Source organism: Equus caballus, chromosome 10 (genome assembly GCF_041296265.1).
Source record: "Equus caballus isolate H_3958 breed thoroughbred chromosome 10, TB-T2T, whole genome shotgun sequence".
Classification (NCBI taxonomy): Eukaryota; Metazoa; Chordata; class Mammalia; order Perissodactyla; family Equidae; genus Equus; species Equus caballus.
The window spans coordinates 6,436,399-6,453,075 of record NC_091693.1 but is presented as its reverse complement, the minus strand read 5'-3'; the positions used below and the strand labels follow the sequence as shown (position 1 = coordinate 6,453,075).

The window sequence follows — 16,677 nt, the reverse complement described above, 5'->3', positions numbered from 1 at the left end:
TGAGGCGAGGAGCCACACTCGGGCCCGGCTGCAGGGCTGCCAGACTGCCCCGTCCTTCCAGACCAGGCAGGTGTGGTGGCCACTCTGACAAAGTACCGCTCTCTGAGTGGCTTAAAAACCAGATTGATTACCCCACAGGGCTGGAGGCTAGACATCTGCTGTCATGAAGTTGGTGGGGTCCGTCCTTCTGAGGGCTGTGAGGGAGGGATCTTTTCCAGGCCTCTCTTCTTGGCTCCCAGACGGCCACCATCACATTCACACGGCATTCCACTGCATGCAGGTCTCTCTGCCCAAATTCCCCCTGTTTATAAGGAGACCAGTCCTGTTGGATTAGGGCCACCCCAGTGACCTCATTTTAACTCGATTATCTCTGGAAAGACTCTATCTCCAAACCAGGTCCCATCTGAGGTCGTAGCAGTTAAGACTTCAACATATAAATTTTGAGGGACAGCATTCAACTCCTAACAGCAGGAGTTCAGATTTTTATGGGAAATATCTTAATTCTTAGCCCAATTTTACCTAAAACACTGTGCAGACTAAGCAAAACTCATCTCGGAGCAGAATCGAGCACTCAGGCCCGCCTGGTTAATGCTCTCAAGCAGAGCTGCTGTGTCTTCCGACCACGCAGGAGGCACTGGCTACCCTCAGCCAGCACTGGCGGCTTCCCACCAGGAGTCCTCAAGTGTGGGACTGGGGCGGCCAGCAGCATCAGTGTCACCTGGGAGCTTGTTAGAAACGCAGGCTCTAGGGCCCCCCTCAGATCTGCTCCGTCGGGAGCTCCAGCCATCTGCATCTTGCCAGACCCTCCAGCAGACTCTGGGGGCAATCTGAAGTCTGAGTCCCTCTGCCTCTTGTCTCTAGGACCACCTGGAGAACTCACTAAGATGAGAGAAGAGCACTCCGGGTCATGAAATGTAATTAGGAATCTCACGTTGCCCGCCTCCCAGGTATTTACCGAGGAGTCTGAGAGGCCTCCACCGTCCCTGTCAATTCTGACCCTTTACATTGATGAGCCATTGGATGGTTTCCAAAACTATGTCACACTCACGCCACACTGAGCAGCTCAACAGCCCTGGCCAGAGGAGCTGAGTCCTGAGAGATGCTTCTCTCCTCTAACAGATGAGGGGCGGGGTTTCAGAGCCAGGAGAAGATGCCTGTGAGATCCCGCCGCCAATAGGGGGCCAAGATCTCCATCTGCCTCCCCCGACCCCACTTCAGTCTCCTCCAGGAGAAGCTCTCCCAGAGGAGAGCCCCCATGGATTCTGGGGCCGAAGGTAGAAGTTTATGGGGGATGAGCCCAGATCCCAGGTGGGTGTAGCTTGGCTCACAGAGTGTTGATTCAAAGAATCGAATTCCTTTAATCACTTACCAATATTTTAAAAATCAGGAAATTTCACATAAAATAACGATCGGCACCTTCTCTGGAAAAGTAGCTCCAGCCGTCCATGTTTGGCCTGCCTTTGGGCCTGGCAGCCACCTCTAGATGGGGCCCCAGCTTCCCCACTCACTATCTGCACATGACACGGAGGCCAGATGGCCAAGGCCCTTTATCATCGTGCTAATGCTCGTGTTTTCTTACAGGCTAACAAGATAGGGGAATATATCTTGTTTCTCTGTTTCATCCAAAGGGGGGAAATCGGATAAATTGAGAGGAATATAGCTTTTGAGAAGAAGGGGAGGCGCCAAATTCCTTGTGGAGGTGGACAGTATTCTGTGTGTCTCATGTGCAAAGTGTGTCCTTGCTGAGAAGATACAGCTGCGGATGCTGCTGTGAAGCACACCCACCACCCCACCGCTAACCGCCCCGTCTGGAAGGTCAGTGGTTCTCCGCCTTGTTGGTCCCAGAACCCCTTCTACTCTGCAGAATTACTGAGGACTCCAAAAAGCTCTTGTTTAAGTGGGCTGTGTCTATTGTTACCTATTGTAACAGAAAGGAAAACTTGGAAAATGGTAAAGCACAAGATAAGCAAGCACACGATCCATTGGCCGTCAGAGTGATGATGTCATCACGTGTCACAGTCTCTGGAAGACTCCCCTGCACGCTCACAGGAGAAAAAGGCAAGGGACGTTGCAGTGGCTTCCACTTGCGGAAGCCCAGGAGGTGTCCCCAGACCTTCCTTGGAGAACACTTGCCAGGCATTGGAATTTGTTACTCCTGTTTCAAGAAGACTTCAAGGAGAGGAAACTTTGTTAAACTTTGATTTCCTGCTGTTGCAACATAAATTCCAGGTTTTTTTTTTTTTTTTTTTCTTCTTCTTGTTCTTTGTTTCTTTTTGTTTTGTTTTGCTGAGGAAGGTTAGCCCTGAGCTAACATCCATGCCAATCTTCCTCTATTTTCTATGTGGGTCACCACCACAGTATGGCTGGTGAGTGGTGTGGGTCCGCACTGGGGAACCAAACCTGGGCTGCTGACGTGGAACACGCTGAACTTAACCAGTAGGCCATGGGGCCGGCCCCAAGAAAAGAAATAGGTCTTTTGAAGTGAGGAAAGAAGATGAATAGAAATCAAATTTCCTTCACCAGGCTTCCTTGCAGCCCCCTGTACATACCAACCCTGCACACCCGACCAGGGACTGGCCCTCAGAGGGCAGGGGCCAGAACAGAACGTAGGCCTTTGGCAGGGAGAAAGGGCAACAGACACTCTGGTTTGGAAAACAAGAGAGAACGAGCATTTTATTCCAAGACCATTCACCGAGCGAGCGTTGGAAGGCAGCAGGAATAAATAAGGAAGGGAGGGGAGGCCCGGGGCAGGGCGGGACGGCTCAGGTCTTGCAGCACCAGCCACACTTCTGTTTGTTACAGCAGCCGCAGCAGAGGGTGCAGATGGGGAAGTGGGTGTCTCGCCTCCTTAGCTGGTGGAGCCCAGGCTGTGGAAAGAAGGGAGAGTGAGCGGGCTGGGCTGTGGAAGGAGGGAGAGCGAGCGGGCCTGGGCACAGGGATGGGCAGGGGGGTTCAGAAGGCTCAGGTGCTCTCACCATCAAGCCGGCCGCTGCTCCAGCCATTCCAGCTGCGTCCTGGGTCTGGAGGTCTGCGAGCTGCCTTGTCTGGAAAGCAGAAGAATACGCAGATGGCAGGGGCCCGGCAGAGCCCTCAGACTTGCCCCCACCCCAGCTCCTCCCCGAGCGGCTGGCGCCCGTGGCTCGGGGGGAGTCCTAGGAGGGGCTGGCTTCCTGGCCTTTCTCGCCTTCCCACGGGCAGTTCTTCCTACAATGGCCCTAGATCTGGCTCCTTCTCTCTCCACAGCTGCCCCTCCTTCTCAGGACATCACCCTCCCTGGCCTGGATGCCAGTGCCCGTCCGTGACAAGTCCCCCTGCGTCTCGCCCCTTAGAATCCGTTCCCTACGCCTCGTCAGCCCCATCGTGGCTTTCTCCATTTGAAAACCCTGCAGGGCTCCCCAGCTGTGGAGGAAAACCAGTTTTTGCTCAGCTGCCCATGGGACGTGGTGTGACCCCCTCCCTCTCATCTCCAAGTTCATCGGCTTCACCCACTAAACCCTGGTCCTCGATAATGCCCTGCTCACCGTCGCCTCGGGCTTCGCTTGTCCTCTTCTCTTCTCCTCCAGGTCATAGGGCACAGAGCATTCTCTAACAGGACTCTCCTGCGTGACCACCAGCCCTGATCCCAGCTAAAGCCGCCCCCCACCGTGGGCGCTCCACCACCATCTTTTATGTTATTCCTGAACGGCATTTACTCAACACAGTTATCTTATTTATGCTTTAATTGTTCATTGACTAATTCCCTGACCAGGATGTAAGCTCCATGAGAGCAAAATTCTTCTCTCATCTACCTTGTTCACAGCTTGATCCCCACCGTCTGGACTAGGACTTCAGAGGAGGTACTCCATAAATAGCTGTGGCGTTAGAGCGGGGCCCCCAGTCTCTGCCCCTCGGGACCCCATCTCTGTACTTTAAGCAGCCACCTGGTCCCGCTTTCCCTGCGCTGAGCTCTGTGCAGTGCGGAGGGCTCCCGGCTGCCGTCAGCAGTCCCCTCCCGGGTCCTGGCTCTCCGGTCCTGGCCACCCTGCTGTGCCAGACCCCACGGGCTCTCACCTGGTGTGGAAGAACCGAGCCACTGGTCAGGCTGGCCAGGAGAAGGAGCAGGAGGCAGGCAGCCCGGATGTTCGTGTTCAGAGCCATAGTGTCGTCCGTCTGGCTGTCCTGCTTTGGCGTCCAGGACTTGCGCTGGTGTCTGGGGCCTGGTTTCTGTTGCTTTTATGCTGCCTACTGGGGGAGGTGGGGGTAGTAAGCCCCCTCCCCTTTGCCCTAACTCATTTCCAAGAAGGTGGTGGCGCCGAAAAGACGGGAGAGATAAGCGGGAACAGAGAGACAGGGAACAGGGTTGTGTCACCCTCAGCCAGCAGAGGTGTGTCCAGGGGGTGGGGCAGACGGGGCTGCAGACACACGCCTCTGCCAGCCACCTGAGAAACTTTCCCCAACCTGACATCACCCTGTTGTTCCCAGAAAGACTCCCCCTTTGGCTGCAGAAGCTGAACAGGTCCATGAGCAGGAGCAATTCCCCACCTGTCCCTGACGTCCCCATTCATGTGGAGGGTGGCTGTCACTCACTGGGCCCTCAGGGGTGCCTGGCACAATTCCCACTGCTTCAGGTTCTTGTCGCACGTGCGTAGGTTCTGGGGGGGACACCAGCAGCCAGACGCAGGAGTTGGTGTTGGCACATGTGGGATGTTTTCTAAGGACCAGAACCTGAGTATCAGATGTGGCCCTGTATCTGGAAAACGCTCCTGTGAACTCTGGACCGTACAAGATGGCAGGAGCAGTCCTGCTGACATCTGACGGCTGCGTCTTGGCTGCCAGCAGATGTTGTGACTCACTTTGCACTAATTCAGCCTGGGCCGCCCCTCGTCTGAGCGGCTGTGGCCTGCAGGGATCTGCTCTGGGTCCGGGGTCCATCACTGCCTTCTCAGCCACCGACCCGAGGCCTGGCTTCCCAGACCCTGCCCCTCTTCGGAACCCACCCCGCCCACCCCGGAGACTCGTTTTCTTCACTTTACAGGGGGACCAAAGGCAGAGATCGGGGCACTGCCCAAGCTCGCTCAGCCAGAGGCAGAGCTGGGATTCCAGCCTTGGCAGCCCGACTCTGCGGCCTGTGCTCTCGTCACCAGGCTTCCCGCCTCCCCGAGACACGGGAGGGCACAGTGGGGTGTGCTGGAGCTGGCTCTTCTTGGCTCAGCGGAGCTCACCGTGCACAGCTCACCCCCAACTCCACATCCAGCAGCCTTGTGTTGGTACCTTGGAACCAGCAGTGGTGGGAGTATTCACGCCACAGACATGGGCCAACACCACAAACCAGGGCTCTTTTTCTTGGAGAGGTTTCCCAGGACACCACTCGATGAGGAGATGAACCCCAGCTGCCTGACTGTGGCAGCCTCATTCCTGTCCACTTCCCGAAGCATCTTAGGGTGCACACAGCCCAGAGGAAGCACCCACCTTGACTCCAGAGAGGGGCCTCTGGCCATTTCGCTGCCCTGACTCACTCTAGGGCCATCCAGTGTCAACCCATCACTGGAGCCTGGGGATGACGCTGCTGAGGAATGGACACTTCTTCCCGGCCTGGAACCGCTGCCAGGACCCACTCAAAACCACAAGGCGGGGTGTCCCCTGGCACCTGCCTCCCCATTTCGTCCAACGCAGCTCCACCTGCCACACACTCCCTCATTCAGAGATGGCTACAGAGGAAGGGCCGGGAAAAGGAGACAGGGCTCTCAGAGAGAAGAGCCCAGCTGGGGGCATCTGGGGTGGGGCAAGGTGGAGAGCTCCGCAGGGTGGCCGGCCCAGCAGGCCTGGACCCTGGGAGCGGAGGGAGCTGCACAGGGCTGCGGGAGGAGGTGACCTGCAGGAAGTGCTGCACGCTGGGCCCAGGAGACGCCACAGCATCCCCCAGCACTGCCAGGCACCACTGCATCTCGGCTCAGGCCAGGTTTCATCATCAGCCAGGGGCAGGGGTCACAGCACAGGCGCCAGAGCTGCGGTGCAAGGCGACAGGCTGACGGGCCAAGCCTGGCCGCCTGGCCATCTGCCCTTCCTGGGGGTGGGGGGCTCAAGGCCAGGCCCACCATTGGCTGCTGTAGAGGGGAGGGCTGCAACCCCAAAGCATACGGCCAGGAGCCAGTTCTGTTTTGAAGAACTGGTGACATGGGAGACCCCAGCCTCTCCTCCAAAAACATGGGACATGTCCCTGACCCCGGCTCCCCTCCCCCCACACCAATATGCACACCTGGGGCCTCCAAGAGGATATTCCCTCCTTTACTCCTCCACCCATCCAACCAGACTGGACACCAGTGATGCAGGGCCACAGGGCTGGGACACAGCCACGGACACCACAGCTGGGGCCCTGCCCAGACCCCGGGCCCCCTCCCAACACCTGAGATCAACAGATACACAGAAGGACAAGGCGGGGCCACATGGGGCCAGTTTATTGCAGTTAAATACCTCTCTCTCTCTCTCTCTATTTTTTTTGTCCATTTTTCCATAAAGAAAATTAAAACACACACACACACACCCAAAGGGGAGCAGGGATCCAGAAACAAGAGGTGGGGTGGGACGTGGCCCCCCTGCTTAGGCCTAGGCCCCAGGGATGGCCCCCCACAGGCTCCCTCCCTTCCCGTAAGCACCCTGTCTCAGTAGCTCCAGAGATCGGGGAGGCAGCGGGATGCGGCAGGGCTCGCCTCCTCCCTCGCCTCCAGGGGAGCCGCTAGAAGTACGGGGCTCGGGCTTGGTGGGGCCAGAAGAGGGGAGGAGACAGACGGGGCAGGGAGGATCTCATTTCCACGTCGAGGAGAGCGGTGCGCGCTTATCCACAGAAATGCATGATTTCTCCCCGTTTTTGTTAAAAATCTACTATAAAAAAACGCAGCTGGGGGAGGGGCATGTGTCCCTCTCTGTGCTAAGGGCTGGGGAAGGGGACAGCCGGGGCCGGCAGCACGGCGGGCGGGCGTCACTGCCGCGTGCTGTCGCCCACCATCTCCAGGTTGTGCTGCTGCAGCTGGGCACGGAGCACGGCGTTTTCATTCTTCAGCTCCTCGATCTGCAGGCACGACAGGGACAAGGAGCAGGGGCTGGCTCGCCGCCCCTGGGGGCTCCTGGGTCCCCCAGCTCCTGGTCCTGGCACCCACCTGCTGCCTCAGGAGCTCATTGTCCATCTGCAGCCGCTCGGCCTCCTTGAAGGTCTCCTGCATGCGCTGGTTGGTCTGGCGCAGCTCGCGGATGTAGTCGCAGGCCTTCGACAGGATCCCTCCTTTGCTCTGGGGGTGGGCAGAGCATGAGCCAGCACTGCCCGCTGGCCCCTGCCCGCTGGCTCAGCCCAAGACACTGCCTGCGCCCAGCCGTCAGGCAGCCTTTCTGGACGGGGCTGGGGGACTGGGCCCTGGGCAGCACTGAGGGCCAGGGGGGCCAGGGGCACTCACCGCTCCCGTCTTGCTATTGTCTGCGTTACAATCTGGAATGATTTTTGAAAGCTGGACGATCCAGTTGTTGATCTTGTCCCTCCGCCTCCGCTCCACTGTAGGAACAACAGGGATAAAGACGGCTGGGTTCACATCCCTTTCTGGGCACCCGGGCCATGAACATCCCGAGGGAGAAGGTGAGACCCACGGTCGCTGAGGCACAGCGCGGGCCTTGCCCAGGTCACAGTGCCGGCAAGCGCAGACCAAGCACAGGCAGCTGCCTCCATGCCTGCTTCGCACCGCTTCTCAAGAGGAACAAAGAAATCCTCACCCTCGAGGGCCACACACCCCGAGAGCAGAATCTGGGGACTGGGTTCATTTTGTTTATCCACCCAGCATATTTTTAAAAATCTGAGATTAAAAATAAATAAATAAAACAATAATAAAACTTTAAATAAATAAAACTTAAAAATCAGGCAATTTCACATAATAATTGGCATCTTCTGAAAACTGGAGTTGTAGCTTCAGTGGGCATGAGTTCCTGGGAAGCAGGGACAGGCCAGAGGCCCCTCTACACAGGCCCCGGGTGCCCCTCCCTGGTCCCCACAGGCCCCGCATGTGACTCTCCACAGTCCTCGTGTCTCCCCAGAGCCCTGGCCCTGGATTCTGCTCTCCTCTTCATCTTTAAGATCAGTGTGACAGTGGCTCACCCCTGCAAACCCTTCTCCAGGCCCAGCAGCCAGTCCCAGCTCCCCCGGCTGGCGCACGTGGCTCTCAGGGGCCTGGCCCACCCGGGTACTGGGGCACGCAGGAACAGCATGAACCCCACCTAGAATGCCAGCATGGCAAACTAATGGAAGATTTTACTTGAAAAATCCAGATTTGTGACTTCATTTCCTAAAACGCCATAATCTCACTGTCAGCTGAGCTGAGTGGCCACTGCCCCCTTCAGACAGGGCATGTGTCTTCTCTCTGGCGCCTCATCTGGCTCACATCACGACCTCATGACAGCTGCCTGGGGTCTGCGGGCACCAGAGCTGAGACCCTGGCTGGGGGCCCCCTGAAGCGAAACCGTCCCAGCCCTCCCTGCCCAGCCAGGCAGAGTCCCAGGCACTGGTGGGAACGCCCAGGAAAGCCCAGTCACCCCCAGCTCTCACCCCACACCCTCATCCCCCTTCCAGGACAGTGCGCAGACAAATGCAGGCGGTGTCAGTGGAAGACAGGGGCCTGGGTGTGTGGTGGGATTTGGAAAGGAGGGCAAAGCAGTCTTTTCCCAGGGTTGGGCGGCACTGCTGGGAGACGGGGGAAGGCTCCAAGTGAGAGTGAGAAAGGAGAGTGGGCCAGAAGCACACCCCACCCCTCCGGTCCTGTGAGGCCAGCATCCCCCTGGACCCCGCTGTTCCTTTAAGGAATGCAGCTGGCCACTACCAGGCACGTGCCACTGCCTTCTCTCGGCACCTGGTTTTGTCTATTCATTGCTGACCACCCCTTCTCCACCTCCAAGGGCCCCCACTGGGCCCTGGGTGACAACACCCTCCTACGCGCACTCTCCTCCTCCCTGGTCCCCTCTCTCGTCCTCGCTCTCCTCTCTTGCCCAAACCTGGGCCCCATCGCTGTAGGGGTGAGCTGAACCCTCCCAGTGAGGACAGCCACGTCTTATGACCTTTGGGAACTCTGTGGCCACAAGCAGCAGCAGAGCTAAGAGTCCAGCGCAGGCCTGGCGGCATGGCCCACTGTGTCCCTCGGCCGCATGCTCCACCCCCAAGGATTGACCTGAGGAACCTGACGGCACGGGGCTCCCTGGTGTCCTTCTCCCCGCTCGGCAGCCCTACACTGCCTGGGCTCCATCACAGCTGCAACTCATGCATATTCCTCATTCCCAACCACCAGGGGACGGGGGCGGGTGTGTGGTGCAGCTCCAGTTTACATTTACTTTGTAAAAACGTACTGCCTGCTCTACTGTGTGCTGGGCACCCCAGAAGGCCAGAGTCCACGGTGGGCTCGTCAGTCCTGCTGGCACCACTGTGACAGGCACATGAACAGGGCACACTGACACCAAAGGATATATGGCCCCTGATGATGGTGCCAGGCGCCTGGGGAAGGCCAGGGCGGAGTGCTGACCTCTGTATGGAAGCGGGCTGGGTCTATCTTCAGAGAAAGACTTACGAAGGAAACATGGGGCTGGTGTCCGAGGGGAGGGGCACTGGGCAGACAGGTGGCAAGACCCCAGAAATTCTAGGGGGAGAGAGGAGCGCAGTGGCAAAAGAGGCTGTGAAGGCCCTGACTGCCCTGCCAGCGAGTCTAGACCTCGTCTCTGCCCCCAGGGTGCCGGCCCTGAGCCTGGGCCTTTCACTGAGCAGCTGCGAGGTTCAGGCCCAGGGCTGGGAAGACCACGTCGGTACATTTGAAATAGACGACCAGCTAGGACCAAGGCCACGTCCATTTCACAGAAGTGCTTCAGTTACACCCACGTGACATCAAAACACAATTTAGAAGCCAAATCTGCCAGGACCGAAGGGAGAAATGGACAAAGCCACAAATGCGGTTGGAGACATCAACACTCCTCTCTCAGTAGCTGATACAACAAGGAGACAAAAAATCAGGAGAGAAACCAGAATGCCGTCAGCCAAATCGACCTCGCTGACGCGGAGGGACACGGCACACGCAGCGGCAGCAGACACGTGTGCTGTTCCAGGGCCCACGGAAACTGACACCGAGACAGACGGTATTTGGGCCCGTAAACTAAATTAAATTCAGTAAATTTCAAGGAACTGAAACTATAGAGAGTATGCTTCTGATCACAACAGAACTAAATTAAAAGTCAATAACAAAAGGATATCCAGAAAACCCACAAATGTTTGGAAGTTACGCAACACACTTTTAAATAACCCATGAGCCAAAGAAGAAATCACAAGGACAATTGGGAAAACCCATCCAAATGGGACGTAGGTAATGCAGCCTCAGCGCGAAATTTGTGACTAGAAAGGCTTGTGTTAGGAAAAAAGAAAGGTTCAAAATCATCTTAAAAAACTAGGGAAAAAAACCCAGAAAATTAAACCCAAAGTAGAAGGTATGAAAGTAACATTAAGAGTGGAAACTAATGAAACAGGAAAAGCAATTCCATCCGGCACTGAAAAATCAGATTTCACATGAAGATCTGGATTTCCGGTTTCTCGAGGTTCTGGCAACAGCGGCCCCAGTTCTGACCTGGCAGCACGGAGCTGGCGCTGCAAGGCTGCCCTCCAGCGGGACTCGGGGGCCCCCTTCACCGTGGGGCCCCGTGTGCCCCTTCTGACAACCAAGTGTCCTCACTCCCTCAGGCCCCCGAGTTTGTGACCCAGAGATGGGCTCCTGTGGTACCAAGAAAGTGTGGGAAAGGGGGAAAAGGAGGAACAAGAAGCTGACAAGTCCACTTGGGCACAGAGTCTCAGGGCTTGCGGGTGTGACGGAAGGAGAAGATGGCAGTCGACGGCGCCCTGGCCTTCGTCTCCGGCTTGGGTAACTGTGGCAGGGGCGCCTCCGCTGCTCTGAAAAGAGAAACGCTGCACGGAAACCTTGGCGGCGGGGGACAGCAGCTCCTGCTTGGACAGGCTGAGTTTCAGATATCTCAAGGACACCCAGAAATGGAGATTCAGAATGGGCAGTTCAAAATACGGGCCTGATGTTCAAGAGAGGAGCACGGAACAGAAGCGCAGCTTTGCACGCTGGTGGCACTCAGGGTGCGGGAGAAGCCCGGGCAGACAGCGTGTGACAGTGCCCACCTTCTCAGAGTCACAGGCTTTCTTCTGGAGAAAGCCAACAGACCCAGAGGATGACGAACACTACAGCTGCGGACAGGGTTTGGGGATACTGACCACCCCTGGGCCTTACGTTTGACTCTCCTGAGGCCGACGGAACAGGGGACCAGACCCTACGAAACACCAACAGGCGAAGCGGCTCCCCAGCTCTGCCCACTGTGAAGAACTTGGGGAACTTGCTGAACTACAGACACCTGGGCCTCCCTGACCTGCCCACTCAGAACCTCTGAGGATGGCCCCGGAGACCCTGAGCGTTAACAAGCTCCCCGGGGCCCCGAGGAGCAGGCCGGGAAGCAGAATCAGAGTGGGGAGGGCAGAAGGAACATTCCCGAAAGGAGGAACAGGCAGGGTCAGATGCTTGGAGCACACACAGGGAAAGAAGCCAGCGGATTTGGCAATGAGGTCGTCACGGGTGACCTTAAACGGAGACTTTTCGGCAGAGAAGTGAGCCAGACTGCCCAGGGAACAGGAGGGCTGGGCAGAGGGTGGGTCACACACTGCAGGTTAGGAGGGAGGGTGGGGTGGGGGCAAGGTCACGAGGAAGACTGCTCTCGGCAGGATGCGAAGATCAAGACTGTCTCGGGTGGATGAGTCCAGCGAGAGGCAGAGAGAGAGCGGGTGGGAGGCTGGGCGGGACCCCCGTGTGGTTTACTGCAGTCACAGTGGCTGGCCCGCCACACCGCTGGCAGCTCAGACACCTCAGCTCACTGAAGCCTCGCCATGAGCCTCAGCGGTCGTCAGGCCAACACGGATCCAAAGGACCAAACAGGTGCAGAGACAGAGCCAGCCTCAGGTCGCCCTGCCTGGGAAGCCGACCACAGCCCCGCAAACCCACAAGGCTCGGACACACCCCGCCCTTCAAACCCCCCTGACCTCATCACAATACCCCAATTTGCAGCCTTGGGCTCTTCTCCCGCAGCCCTCCCACTCCGAGTCCTATCTCTGGCCCAACATCCACGGTCACCTCTGACCTTCCCAGCCTCTGGTGTCCCAGCCTTACCATCCAGCCTCTGCACACAAGCCCCTCTGCTGGCTGCCCCACAAAATGGCCTAAAAACCCAGGAGCAGGGATGCTGGAAGGGCCTCCTGCGAGGCCCCGTGTGATCCAGCGCTGGGCAGCCCTCCCGCAACCCCGCCAACTTCCTCTGCCCTTTCCTGAATTCTGCTCTGCTTCAAGGCCTGCTGTGGGCCTTGCTTGTCCCTCTGTCTGGGACTCTGCCCCAGACACTGGGCTGGCCCATTCAGGCCTCAGCCCATGGAGCACCCTGCCGCCATGTGTCTCCTTAACCTACACGGCCTGAGCTGCTTCCTCCCTGTGACACCACCTGACGTCACCAATATAGCTTTGTGTGATTTCTGTCTCTGCCGCCAGAACGAACACTGAGCACCAAGATCTCGCTGCACCCGAGGGCCTGGCCCAGGTGCTGGGCCAGCAGGAACGTGCTGAACGAACGCCTGAGCTCAGGGAGCTGCTAGGTCACAGGAGGCTGCACAGGCCCGCCCCACCAAACACCTCAGGACGCTGGGGCCTCAGTTGACACTCCAGGCCTTCCTTGGCCTCCTGGCTCCCCTCCAAAGCACTGCACGTGGAACTTCTGCCACTACCACACCAGCTCCTTGAAGTAACTCCACTCCACTCCACTCTGCAGCCTGTGCTCCATTCTGCCCGACAGGCACTCCCAAAGGCCACCTCCCTGGGGAAGTGTCATCTGATCCCCCGGTCAGGGCCGAGCCAGACACCAGCCTCCTTGACACACGGGACCAGGCCCCACACCTGGCACAGGACACAAGCTGCCCAGCCCGGAGTCCACCTTCAGGAAATATCTCCTGAAAAGGTGTGTAAGTATTCCTCCAGACTCGCATGCTGCTATGCCCACTGCAGTGGCTACTCACTGGGGGCAGGGGTTGGGGGGGTGGGGGTGGGGTGGGCGACAGCACTAGGGAACAGCACGGAGAGCCAAGAGCACCTTAGGCTGGGAGGCGGTGTTTCTGGGAAGGGCAGGATACTCCAGCATCAGCCAGGGCACAGCCACCTGCAGTTCAGCCCCATAGGGGCTCCCTATCAGACCAGAGCAACTTCTGCAAGCCAGGCGGCCAGAGAAGGAGGGAATCGAGCACAACAGCTGCCACACGGAAACGCGGGTCCATGTGAGCCAGATCAACCCAATTCTTCAAGAAGTAGAGAAAACCCACTGAATATGAAATTTACCATTTAGATGGTGGCCACTAACTCAAAATCACCAGCCAGGATGACAAGACACACCCCGGATCACACCTCCTGCCCATGTGTTCCTGATAATGAACTTCCCCTGACCCGTTTCTACTTTTCTAGCATTCAACAAACACCTCTCATGGCCTGCAGCACGCTTGGTGATCTGTGACTCCGAGCCCCAGGCCTGGCTGTGCCTGTGGACCCAGGAGCTCTGCCTTGACCTTACCCTCGTTGTGCTGAGCTCTCCTTCTTTCATCCCGTGGTGTTCTGGTTCCATCAATTTTCCTGGAAGTGGGAAAAAATGAGCACGTGTTATCTTGGGTCTCGTCTGCCCAAACGTTTACTAAGGAATCAGACCTGAAAATTATCTTTGTCAGATAAATCCATATGCAGAAGAACAGAAATGAAAATACTATTAACACCAGACAAGCAGAAACAGACGAAAAAATACACCGACTGCCTGCTGTGTGCTCAACTGCTTGGCTCTGCTTCCAGAAAACCTCCCCTTCCTGTAGCCCCTGCACGTCCTCTGTGCAGGCCCTCCCAGTGTCCCCTGATCCTGAGAGCAGGTCTCCTGCACGTACGGGGAGTAGGGGTGTGTCCGGGGTGCGATCGTCCTCTGCGTTCCTGTCTGAAGCACATCCTGGGGCGTCATCATGACGTAGAACTGGCCTACAGGCAGAGCAGGGGTCAGTGCCGAAACTAGGGGCGCAGTTGGAACTGGCTGTGGGCTTCCCCGCCTGCGAGGCCTGTTGTGTCCCCTGCCTCCCCCTCCTGTTACCTCCGGCCTGCAAGCTCTGGTCTGTGGTCTGTACTGACACAGCCGTGGTATCCCCCACACTGGACGCAGGGAAATAGGCAAATCGTGCCTCCCCACTGACAGCCTCAGCGGCGGGGCTGCCGCCATTGCTGAAAGGATTCTGGATCACAGCCTGGCAGGAGGAGGACACAGAGGCCATCCTCAGCCATCTCTGCACCCCAACCCATCCACCCATTGCTGCCCTGGATGACATCTATTGCATTCTCTACGGCGGGTGGCGACCCCCTCTGTATGTGCCACTCTGCCCTGTGTCTCACATAGCCCTGGAACTGGGAAGATACTCAGCAACCACTTAGCGACCTGATCCACTTCTACGTTTAAGAGATTTCCTGTTACTGTCATCCCCACTTTACAGAAACAAAAATGACATTCCAAAAATCTTGCCCCAAGTTTCACCGCGCAAAGCAGGGATCTGACCCACACGGCCTGAGGGCCTGAAGGCAGCATCCGCGTCCCGCCTGACCCATCGCCTGGGGATCCCCAAGAGCAAAGTCAGTGACCCCTCTCCATCCCCCCAGGAGTTGCTGGGCACCTACCAGTGGGAAGGGCGCTGCGGGACCTGGGGGCACAGAGGCAGCAGCGGGGCCAGGGCGCTGGGCTGCCCCATCCACACCCACCTGGGTCACAGCCTGCTGCCCCCCCGCGAAAGCAGCCGTAGACACCACACTGACGGCGCCTGCTGTGTCGCCCTGGCCGTCCAGCTGACCATCAGTCACCTGGACTACGCGGTATGTCACCTGCAGGGGGCGGCAGAGCAGCGAGACCGCGCTGGGGCCCAGGCAGGGGCCGGGTCCGCGCCCCTCCCAGCCCGCCCGCCGCCCCTCGCTCGGCCCCGCGCTCGCCGCCGGCTCCGGCCCGCGGCCTCACCTGTCCTCCATTATTCTCTGTGCGGAACTGGTACTGGATGTTGTGGTCGCCGAACGCCGCCTGCTGGACGCTGGCGATGGCCACCGCCGTCTGCTCCTCCGCCCCCGGGCCGTCCCCGCCTGCAGCCGGCGGGGTAGGGGCATGGTCAGCGGGGGCGCGGGCGGGGCGCCCCCGGCCCCCGGGCGCAGGCCGGGGCGCGGCGGACCCGCGAGCACTCACCTTCCTGCAGCTCGACGCCCTCCTCTGCCTCGGGTCCCTTGTCGTGACTGCCGGGAGGACGCGGAGAGGAGGGGGTCAGCGGCCCCGCGCCCCCGCCCCTCCGCCCCGGTGCACGGCCCCCGTCCGCCCGGCCCGGCCTGGGCTGCGGCACCCCGGGACCCGGGGCCGGGGGCGCCACGCGCCGGGCCCCCCTCCCTCTCGGCCTCCATTTTGAGCCAGGCCCGGCGGCCGCTCGGGATCATGGCGGCCCGGCCGCCAGGCCGAAAGGCCGGGGCCAGGGCGCGCGGGGGCGCGGCGGGCCGGCGCCCTTACCTGGCGGCGGCAGCAGGGGTGGCCGAGGCAGCGGGATCCAGACCCGGGTCCAGCATGTCCATGGGGGGGTGGGGGCGGGGGGGGCGCGGGGCCCGGGGGGGAGGGGAGGGGAGGGAGGGAGGGGAGGGAGGGGAGGGGAGGGGGCGGGCGGCCGGGGGGGCCCCGAGCCCGGCGCTCACGCCGCGCGGCAGGAGGGGACGGAGGAGACACGGGAGCCGCTCGCGCTGATCACGGGGACAAACAGTGGGGTCATGTGAGGAGGAGATGCCGCCGCCGCTGCCGCCGCCGCCGCTCCTGCAGCCGCCGCCGCCGCCTCCGCCCGCCCGCCCGCCGGCTCCCGGCGGCTCCGGGCTCCGGGCCGCAGCGCGGCCGCCCCCCGCCCGCTGCACGCGGCCCTCGGGCCTCCTTCCCTGCGCCGCCGCCGCCGCCGCCGCGACTTTTTGGTAACCCGGCCCGGCCTGGACGGCCGCCGCCTCGCCCTGGGTCACCGGCCCGCGAGCCCGCCGCCCGGCTGGCCCCGTCCGGCGGCGGATCGCTGCTGCAGCCGCCGCCGCTTTCTATTTTTTCCCCCCTTTTTTTCCTCCTTTACTTGAGCTGCGCGCGCGCGGCGGCGGCGGCGCGAGCCCGGGCCCGACGCGCGCGGGGGGAGGGCAGCCCCCGGGGAGCGCGCGCGCTGTCTCCGCTGGCGAGCGGGCGCGCGCGGCCCGGGGCGCGGCGGGGCGCGAGGTCGCCGCCACCGTCTCCGCGGCTGCCCGGCGCCCACCCGCGGGCGGCCCAGGCGGACGGCCCGGACGGCACGCCGGGGCCCCGGAGGACGGGCCCTGGTCGCCGGGGACGAGGCCGGCCGCCGGGTTTGGAGACTGGAAAGTAGGTCGGGGGGGAGGGGTGAACAGGGTGGAAGGGAGGAGAGCGCGCACGCGCGCCCCCGGCGGCCGGGCTGAAGTGCGCGGAGGCGGAGGCCCAGGCGCATGCGCAGGTCTGGGCGAGGCCGGGGCGCGCACGCAGCGCGGGCGGAGCCAGCGTGTGGCACGTCCTCCCGGCCGGCAG

At 60.1% G+C, this 16,677-nt stretch overlaps 2 protein-coding genes across 4 annotated transcripts; both read right to left on the bottom strand.

Annotated features, from left to right (window-relative positions):
* Window positions 1–2,649: 2,649 nt before the first annotated feature.
* On the bottom strand, window positions 2,650–4,173 carry HAMP (hepcidin antimicrobial peptide). The gene is made up of 3 exons (NM_001168327.2): window positions 4,051–4,173; window positions 2,976–3,044; window positions 2,650–2,867 (listed from the first exon to the last, which is right to left on the bottom strand). Exons 1-3 carry the CDS (start codon window positions 4,135–4,137, stop codon window positions 2,763–2,765), a joined length of 261 nt encoding a protein of 86 aa, NP_001161799.1. The 5' UTR covers window positions 4,138–4,173; the 3' UTR covers window positions 2,650–2,762.
* A 2,233-nt stretch (window positions 4,174–6,406) lies between these two features.
* On the bottom strand, window positions 6,407–16,175 carry USF2 (upstream transcription factor 2, c-fos interacting). Of its 3 annotated transcripts, none has more exons than XM_023649549.2 (10): window positions 15,631–16,175; window positions 15,319–15,365; window positions 15,100–15,218; window positions 14,769–14,969; window positions 14,194–14,344; window positions 13,997–14,084; window positions 13,639–13,697; window positions 7,425–7,519; window positions 7,134–7,262; window positions 6,407–7,045 (listed from the first exon to the last, which is right to left on the bottom strand). In XM_023649549.2, exons 1-10 carry the CDS (start codon window positions 15,690–15,692, stop codon window positions 6,956–6,958), a joined length of 1,041 nt encoding a protein of 346 aa, XP_023505317.1. In that variant the 5' UTR covers window positions 15,693–16,175; the 3' UTR covers window positions 6,407–6,955. The 3 variants fall into 3 exon arrangements, with proteins under 3 accessions (XP_023505317.1, XP_070078986.1, XP_023505319.1); XM_070222885.1 differs by having other exon boundaries at window positions 14,769–15,000; window positions 15,631–15,835; XM_023649551.2 differs by lacking the exon at window positions 14,769–14,969 and having other exon boundaries at window positions 15,631–15,850.
* Between the last annotated feature and the right edge of the window lie 502 nt (window positions 16,176–16,677).